Source organism: Limulus polyphemus, unplaced genomic scaffold (assembly GCF_000517525.1).
Source record: "Limulus polyphemus unplaced genomic scaffold, Limulus_polyphemus-2.1.2 Scaffold237, whole genome shotgun sequence".
NCBI classification, from domain to species: Eukaryota; Metazoa; Arthropoda; class Merostomata; order Xiphosura; family Limulidae; genus Limulus; species Limulus polyphemus.
In genome coordinates this window covers 416,716-426,777 of record NW_013665847.1, presented here as the reverse complement: position 1 = coordinate 426,777, position 10,062 = coordinate 416,716, and the positions used below count along the sequence as shown (strand labels likewise).

The 10,062-nt window shown below is 30.8% G+C and overlaps 1 protein-coding gene across 4 annotated transcripts in view; it reads left to right on the top strand.

Annotated features, from left to right (window-relative positions):
- Window positions 1–10,062, top strand: part of LOC106478647 (transmembrane and TPR repeat-containing protein CG4050-like) — a 109,536-nt gene that overhangs the window by 76,943 nt on the left and 22,531 nt on the right. For all 4 annotated transcript variants that reach the window (XM_013939203.2, XM_022382279.1, XM_022382280.1 and 1 more), the window contains exons 4-7: window positions 918–999; window positions 1,385–1,484; window positions 4,466–4,581; window positions 8,729–8,901. In XM_013939203.2, coding sequence (XP_013794657.1) covers window positions 918–999; window positions 1,385–1,484; window positions 4,466–4,581; window positions 8,729–8,901 — 471 coding nt within the window. The remainder of the gene's footprint in view (window positions 1–917; window positions 1,000–1,384; window positions 1,485–4,465; window positions 4,582–8,728; window positions 8,902–10,062) is intronic.

Genomic DNA, 10,062 nt, shown 5'->3' with positions numbered 1-10,062 from the left:
AAGGTAACAAAAAGTGTTATTGTGATCTTTTAACATACAGACTAAATAAAAGGTTTACACTGTAATGAAATGGAAATTTGATTATCTAATTATTTCTCAATTTAGTTTGTTTGTGGGTAAAAACCTTTCATTAAGCTAAATGTAGGTTTATCACTGATGTATCAAAAATTTTGCTGTAATAACTTGCATAGTTGTGATTTTAAATTATTTGTGTTCATACTGTTAATCCACCTTTAGAGTTTGTAGTTATAACATGTGATTTTTTTTTTTTGTCTCCTGTAAAAGCTACGATAACATTGTTTTGAATATTTTCTGTAGTTTTCATTACATCCCTGTATAATGTTTCAGCTCAAATTTGTTTTGGATAGTTAATGTCATCAAACATCATAATATAACACATGATAATTTGCACACAATAATTTGCCCCACTTGTTTTGTTAGTGTTTATACAAATGAAACTCAAATCATACATTGCACAGTTTAATACTTGTTTATATCCAACTATATCAGTATAATAAGTATAAAGATATGCACAGTTTGTGAAGCATCAAAAGCATAATTTCTGTGGTGGGTCAGTGGTAAGTTTCTGGACTTAAAATGCTAAAAATCAGGAATTTCCATGCAGTGGACAGAGTGCATGGAGCCCATTGTGTAGCTTTGCACTAAAAAGATAACCAAAACACTGTTTACTTAATTTGTTTTTTGAATTATAGCATTGGTTAAATTCATTAAGAAAACATTTAAAAAACAGAAATCTTTCTCAGTATCAACTCATTTACTACATATAATTGTAGTTTAAAAAATGTAAAACATATCTTTTCTTTCAACTAATTTTCCTTGAGTCGTTATAGTAATGTCTGAAAAGTCTTTTGACTATAAAGATACCTTAATGTTATGTTCCTTATTTGTTTACTTAGGATAACTCGTCGCTTCCTACCAGAGGGTGCTAGTTTTATTGCAGCCATCCTTTTTGCCATCCATCCTATCCACACTGAAGCAGTAAGTTAATATGTTGCATGGAATAATTAATACTCACAAAATCTTCAGTAAATTGTACACCTTATTCATTGTAACCAAAACAAATGTTCTAAAAATATGCCTACTGAATGACCCAACTATGTTTTATCTTTAAGCATTCTTGAAATTTGTCAGTTTGAGATAGTGACATTAAAACTAAACAAGCAGTAGAAACCAAAAAAATATGTTTAATAAAATTATTTTGTAATAGATCTAAAATTACCTTAATGAGAACTTAAATAGAAATTTTTTACTGAAACTAATCCTGTTATTTCCTAATGCAATTTTCATTTTACTTTGAATAGTATAAGCTTGGTGTATTGTTCATTTTTATCCAGACTACAAGCAAAATTAAATGTTTCTATAGGTGACAGGAGTAGTTGGGAGGGCAGAGATCTTGTCTTCAGTGTTTTTCCTTCTTGCCTTTTCATCCTACACTAAGGCAGCAGTGAGAGCTCATCAAACAGGTATGTGCTGTAATTAGAAATTGTGACATTGCATTATCAATGTGAATTAGTTTCCATTAAAATAAGGGTGGTGTTTCAAGTGAAAGACTTCTAAGCAATGTGTTGAAACAGCATTCAAGTTTCTGATTACAGCAATGTGAATAAGGTTTCACTTAAATAAAGATGGTATTTCAAGTAAAGAAATTTTGATCAAAGTTATCTCAGAAGTCTGAGAAAGGCTGCATCTTTTACCTTAACTTTAAAAAAAATTTCAAATGCCACAGTTGCAGTGATTTGTAAGCTGAAGTAAAAATCTGATAATGGAACAAAATGAAATCTTTTTTTTTTATACTCCTCCCACAATTGAAGTTTAGAATCTATTTACAGTGATATATATTCAGGTAGTTTTTCAAATATTTCCATGTATGTGTTCTGCATTAATTAATGACATGAAGCTTTAAGGTTAGAACCACATAGACACTTGGCTGCTTGTACACATTATTTAAAGGGAAGGCATCCCTGAGCATACTTCCCACAGGTAGTGATGAGATACTCATCAAGAACGTGATAAAGATCTGTTGAGTGAACCCATGCATCACCACATGAGTCTGAGGGACATTTCATCTTACATAGAGGGAGTTTTATTGGCAGTGCAGTTTGAAATGACCACATCAAACTGTGTGCTGGAGTAGAGGAAGAAATTGGCAACAAATCTGTAGACTAAGCTGGATGATGACGAGAAGCAACATCTACAGCCAACTCTAATGCAGCAAGTTCTGCAAAGCATCTTGGTGCAATATTCATGGTTTCCTGTGAGATACTGGGCTGTTTAGGCCTAGTTATAATTGCATGCCACATTTCCAGCCAGAGTTGGACTTCTGAAAGCACTAAAAGTTTGGGAGAAAGAGTTCCTGCTTCAACTGGAGATTACCTTGGTCACAAGTTACAGGACCATCCATATCTTGTTGTCAGGAGGGACTACTGTATGTGATTACCATTCAGACTGATGCTGCAACAGGTACATGAAGGTCAACAGTGAGTTATGGTTGCAGATTCTCTAGCTAGTTTAAAATAGTATACCCTGGGTTGAATCTGGCTGTTAGCTTGGGCAAATGCAACAGTCTTTGTTTAAGAGAAGGTTTAGATAGAAAAACTATACTTGAAAGAAGACTTCTGTGTTCTGCATCTACCTATAATTTTTAGCATTGCAGATGCATTCTGTCTGATATTTAATCTATTTAAAAAGCAACAACTTATCAGTATAGAGATATCAATCTGCAGAAAAATAAAATTTTTCTGATTGAAAGTTAAATTACTTTCTTTTCTGCTTTGGAAAATAAACTATTTAAGTATGCTTACTTTGAGATGTTAACACCATTTCACCATGAAAAAAGCAACAAGTCAAATGTGTGAATATAACAAAAAGTCAAAAATAAAACAAAGACTCAATATTAAGCTACTAATCCCATCAGCAACTAGTCCAATTGTATTTCTTACATGCACCAGAGTAATGAGTTAGCATTAATGTCAAGTGCTGGACCCCGACCCTAATCTTACTTGAGAGTGCAGTATTACATTAAGCTATCTCAAAATAGGAATAGTTGTTCACATGCTAACACAATGTGTAGAATCCCAGAGCCACTGACTTAGAATCACATTTTCTTATATTATGTATAATACTTTTAACTAATCAAATTCCAATTTGTTTTACCTGAAATGATAGAAATAAAAAGATTTTGGTAGTTCCAAAATGAAATACAGAAGATGGAATAACTTTTGGCTTACAAATGACTCCCAAAGTTTTTTTGTTGGCATAACATGTGTGAAATTAAGGATGAAAAAGCATTCAAATGCCATAGTTATGATGGATGTCCTAAGGTGAGGTATTTGAACTAAAGAAACACATTCTTACCATTTTCAAACCATAAAACAATCTATTTTAATGTTCTAATAAGTTTGTTTTGCAACTATGAAAAACATATTAGATGTTTCATATATAGTAAAGAATTGCCATTCTAATCATAAATATTTGTGGTATAGCAAAAACATTTTCCTGTGCTTTTCTTCCTTATGTCCTTGCCTGTTTACATGTGTTTAGGAGACCTTCTTTCTATGCCAACAGTAAGTATATGTCTAAACAAACATAGAAGCTAATCAGTTGGTGAAAAGCACTTACTATTGTGAATAAAGATTTTAAGAATTTTTTCACTTGCATTTGCTTATCTTCATTTACTGTCCATATTCATTAGAAATCTCTGCATAACATTTATGGACCTGCATTTTGTTGATACGTAATTTCTGATTAGATAGACAACAATATTATTAGTACTACACCTCACATGGTCTATTTTCAAGATACCTTAAGGGCAAACCAAATATTTTCTGTTGTTTCTAACCTTTGTCTCTGTTCCCGTGTTAATTTAGGCAATGAACAAATAGATGGATTTCGACATTGCTTTTACTGCAAAAACCAATCAAGATAAAAAAATCTGATAAACTTGTCACGTAACTTTATGTTGCTTTTCATGATACTAATTTAGATTTTAGTCTTAAGAATAAATAGAAATTCAGTGATTTTGTGAAGTTAGTTTTTACTTATTTACAGTTCGTCAAGGTCTCCAATGAACATAAATGTATTAACCTTATTTCTACTCGGTCAATTTCCAGTTACTACCTTTAGAAACTAGTGCTGTGTTGTAACAAGTTTGCCTTCTTCAGTTCTTTACAAAGAGGAATAATTCATGTTAAAAATACAAATGGCAACTATTAGAAAATTATTGGTTATATAGCACGTAAAATTGTGTTTATAGGAAAAATTTCATTCAAAATAATTTTGTGTATTTAAATGTTTATCACATGGATGGATGGATAGATAGATAAATATAATTATGGAAAGTTTGAAGGAGGGAGTTATCAATAAAAACTTTGCAACTATGTACTTAATATTTTTATGTTTATTACTGTTCATGTGTGTGTTTTATGGTTATTATTGAAACTTGCAGAGTGGTCTCCATTCCTTCACTGTATACTTTTTGTGACAGCAGCAACACTGTGTAAGGAACAAGGAATCACAGTTGTGGGAGTTTGTGGTATATATGAAATGTTTGTTGTTCAGAAGGTAAGATTAATTGTAGTTAAGTGGATATGAATGTACAGCTCAGTTGCCTTAACTTATAGCATTAGAAGCATCTGTGTTTTTATAGATACCGTACCAATATGTTTCAATGTACTATTTTATTTTGCTTTTCTTAGTGAGTAGAGAATGGAGACCCATTAAAAAAAACTATTTTTTCATGAGAACAATGATTTCAAGTGGAAAGTACAGTAGTTGAAAGACCAATGGCAAAGTTTTATTTTTCTACATATGAAATTAGAAATTATTGAATAACCAAGCAACATCACATCCCACAATATTCATTACCATTTTCATAACCTAAAATAGCCATTTTTGCCCTCACGATATAAAATAGTCACTTCCAACCTCAGCCTATGGCACTTACTTCCACCCTCACAATGTTATCCCATGGTGGCCAGAGCTCAGTTAGTCCATTGTGTGGTTTTGAGCTTAAACAATCCTCACAATCTACAGCAGTCACTTCCATCCTCAAAATTTACAATATTCATTACCATTCTAACAACCTACAGTAATCACATCCATTCCCATTGCCTACAGTGGTCACTTCTGTTCTCAAATCTAGAGCAGTTACTTCCACCCTCAAAATCTACAATATTAATTACCATCCTCACTGTCTACAGTGGTCACTTCCATCCTCAAATCTACAGCTCTACAATATTCATTACCATTCTCACTGTCTACAGTGGTCACTTCTGTTCTTAAATCTACAGCAGTTACTTCCACCCTCAAAATCTACAATATTAATTACCATCCTCACTGTCTACAGTGGTCACTTCCATCCTCAAATCTACAGCTCTACAATATTCATTACCAATCTCACAACCTAGAATAATATCATCCATTCACATTGTCTACAGTGATTACTTTTATCCTAATTGTCTACAGTGGTCACTTCCATCCTCAAATCTACAGCTCTACAATATTCATTACCATTCTCACTGTCTACAGTGGTCACTTCCATCCTCAAATCTACAGCTCTACAATATTCATTACCATTCTCACTGTCTACAGTGGTCACTTCCATCCTCACAATCTACAATATTCATTACCAATCTCACAACCTACAATAATCTCATCCATTTACGTTGTCTACAGTGATCACTTTTATCCTAATTGTCTACAGTAGTGACTTCCATCTTCATTGTCTACAATAATCACTACCACTACACAGTCTACAATAATTGTTTCCATCCTCACTATATTCAATAGCCACTTCTAGTGAAAGAGCTGCCCTATCCAGGAGAATAGCTGTGTCACCAAAAATCTATAACCCAAATGCTGAGCAATCGAATCAAGGGGCCAGCTTGTATGAAAGGATAACTTGATGAGTTAATCAAAGGAAGACTATTAGTACAAAAAGTTCAATTTAATTTACATAAATCAAAACATAGTAATTTCATACTAGTTATATAATATCTGTATTTTTGAACTGATAAACTGCAAATGATGCATTTCATGTTCCATTGAGGATCTAAAAAAAAACAAGCTCATGAATGTTATTTATTTGCTTCTTCTATTTTCAACACAGAACAAAATGTTGATGTATCTATATTTATAATGGATCAAATCTAAGGTCAAAGCCCCCTATAGATGTATTGTGTTGATGCCAAAAAAGTCACATGGTCTATAGTTTGCCCCATTGGGCATTAAGTGCTTACATTCATCTCTGATGAAAAATGGCAGATTTATCTTGTAATATAATGTTATATGATGCTATAATTCATCTTGATGATGTACATAAATACATATACATATATATATATATATATATTAAGAAACTGAATAGCACTGTTTTATTTATTTATTTATTTTTTTACAACTGGTTACAAAATTAAACGCATGCATATATTCTGTTGATATAGATTTATGTCTAATATGGTTTCAATGAATATAACAGAAAGTTTTGTGATGTCACATGCAAGACCTCTGTAGGCTTCTCCATCCTCTGATATCTCGGATAAATCCCCATAGTTTGTGACACTTCAATATACTGACAATTGACTGTACTTGTAAATTTTCAGAAAGTTCTTTGATGCTAATATTTTGTAAAATATTCCAGTGAAAGCTGCTAAAAATCACTAACAGACAATCACATATATCTCATAATAAACAACTAGATATTAAATATCAATTCAAATATGATTAATTCAAGGTGATGTTTGTGTATTTTTTTTTTTTTTACCACTAAAGCTGTGATCTACAAACACCATCACACTCAGCTAGTACAATGTGTGTTAAATAAAAAGTAAATTATTGGTGATGATAATTTCACAACTTAATGAATTTATTTAAATTGAGAAACAGCTGATGAATGATGTTGAAATGCATTTGTTGCTTTGGTGCCATGTTCTGCAGGATATGAATACAAAAAGGTTCTGTCTTATATTCTCAGAATTATGTTTTAAGTATTTATTACCTATGGACATCTGCAAACCTGTCTTCTATAGATGTGTGTATGGCTTGAAAAATAGTTTAATGATAAAATATTTTCCAGTGAAATTTTTGAGTAACATTGTAAAGGGAAATAAATACTAAAAGACAACAAATATAGTTGCAGTAAAGAAATTAAAGCATGGAATTCTGTTACATTATAGAAAAGATGTTATAAATTTATATCCTGTATATTAAATATTTGAATATACAGTAATAAGATATTAAAATTTGGTATATAATTAAAATCAACATTTTATATTTATACAATTGTAGAAAATTTATTGAAACTGTCAATGGCTTCCAACTTATAAGCACGCTATACATGTACATGATATTGTCTGTGCTGATTATCTTACATCTATTTATCATTAAACTGTGAAGTGATTTTTTATTGCATTTGTACATAAGTTGATTATCAAGTGGAAACTTTTCTTAATTTTATTTAATAGATAAATATATGAACAATAACTTTATATTAATCTATTTCATGAAAGATGAATATTGCATTTGATAGTTCCTCTAAATTTTTCTAAATGCTAAGAATAGATGACATACTAATTGTTTCTGTCCATGTTGTTATAATACTTGTTTACTGTATGTTGCTAGTAAGATTATATAACAAACATAAGGAAATACTGCTTGTTGTTTTTGTATATTTTGATAAAAAATAATGGATAATTTCTCTGGCAGTTGTGGTATTAGCTGTTTCAACTTTTGTTTCTAGTGGATTGTTTTTACAGGATTTATATAAATTTATATTTATTAAGTGTATAAGACTGTTACTACAAAAAAAAACGAAATTAATGGTTGTATCACTTGGTACCCTGGGGAACTAGGTATCTTTGGACCAGACATGAGCTGATGTTCATTATGCAATTTATCACTTTGTTGGTATAAGAACAAGTGTTTAATGCTGATGGTGTGTTGCTGAATCTGTCAGTACAACATTAAATGATGTGATGGAATATTTTTTATGCTTGTGAATGAGCTAAAAGGGGGGAAAAGTGTTGATAATGATTAGTAGTTGAAGTTTTATGTGATGCATTATTCATTTAAGTTTTGTCATATGTAATTTTTCATTATATTTTAGGTTAAAATTTGATAGCTTTTGTGAGAAAAAAAAGCCTCTTCCTTTGCTAGTTTATTATTGAATAATTTATATAAATGAAGAACATCTTTATCTGACAACCATATTTATGTATAGTAAAGTCATTTAACTTACAGTAACTGACATATTTTTGGATTCTTTATGCCTTTAATTTCTTATACTTAATTATTTTCAGCTTAGAACTTGTTAAACACATGCTTATCACCAGTTGTGTCAGGTGCACTCTCCATCCCAAGTTTTCTCTTTCAATCAATCTAAAGAAATGAACCATTTTCACTTGGTGACCAGTACACACTCATTATGCCTTTTGCATAGTACTTTATGTCCAGATTTAATTTTCATACCAATATCACATTTCTCAGATGTTGGATTAACAGAAATTTTTAAGTGCTTAATAAAGTTTAAATCGTGCACTTTCATTTCTATAGATACTAATTTTTTAATACATATAGAAACCTATGTAGGTTATATATATATAAACACACACACACACACTAACTTCCCTCATTTTTCTCGTGTTGTAACTGAAGGTATGTTCCAGTTTAACAGAGTTGATTCATTGAAAGTTTTTTTTTTAAACAATACTAGCTTAGACTTCAAGACCTTCTTTATGTTAGAAAAAATATTGTTGCCTCAAAGGCTCAACCTCCACCATGGTTTCGTGAAATGGTGCTACGACTGGCAGTTTTAGTTCTTGGTGCACTTGGTCTGTTATTTGGAAGATTTCAAGTAATGGGTGCCCAGCTACCAGTATTTACCAGGTTTGATATCTTTACCATTTATTTATAAAAGTATGTTTTCGTATGTATGTCATTCTTTTTGATTACTTAGTGTGTTTATCTGTTAGTGACTAGTACTGAATTTATGTAGTTTCATGTTTAGAACATTATGATAATTTACTAAATTCATACTTCATTGTTAAAATTTCTACTGACATGTTTTTGTTACGTCTGACTAGTCTTTAGTTAATCAAATTAAAATCTTGTGTAATTAGTGGATTTTATGAATTCTGTTATTTATATGCCAACTTATTGTTTGGTGGACTTTATTGTTAGTTGTATGATAAGTGTTACTATGCATGTTATTCTGTAACATTTTATTGTTTTTTTTTGTTGGTTACATGATTTTTATTTTGCTTTCTGCTCTTGAAATATTTTATTGTATTTTGCCCTTAACCCTATTGTGACGGTTCATGTGTCAAAGGCCATGTCATTTTGTTTGTTGACTCACATTCAAAATGTCATTGAACTATTATTTTATGAATCTATGTCAATAATTTTGGTATCAAATTGTAGATTATGATTGAAATGTTAGTATTATATATTAGTTAAGTTCTTAATTTAAAAGCAAATATTAAGACAAACACAGCTACACATCAATTTTTGTGTGTCACTTGGTATGTTGAATGCAGCATTGGTTCAAATTAGGTGTTTGAGATGTCAAAGTACATAATCTACAGTTTTGTATGAATTACTAACTCAAACTACCAATGTTGACTAGCTAGAATATAAAATACAAACCTTTTCTCTTTGTTACGATATCACTCCTGTAGTGAATCAAACACAGTGGCCTCCCACCCACCTCTTTACATTTTTGGAAATGCTCCCTTATATACACTTACTTCTATATTTGACATGAATAACCAATCAAAAGCTCAGAATGTCCCCCTAGTGGTTTTCTCAGTCATTTTGACATGTTATTCTGTAATTTCTTTCTTTTCACACAAGATTTCAAGTGATGAGGTGAGTCTTTAGTGAGCTCGAAATTTCATATTTTTTTAGACCCAAATGCAGCTTAGTTACTATGCTTGATACATTATAGTGGAATTCTATGGTATTGAAATAGTAATTTATGATTTGTTGGTTATTTAAAATGTATATATATATATATATATATATATATATATATAATAAACTTAAATT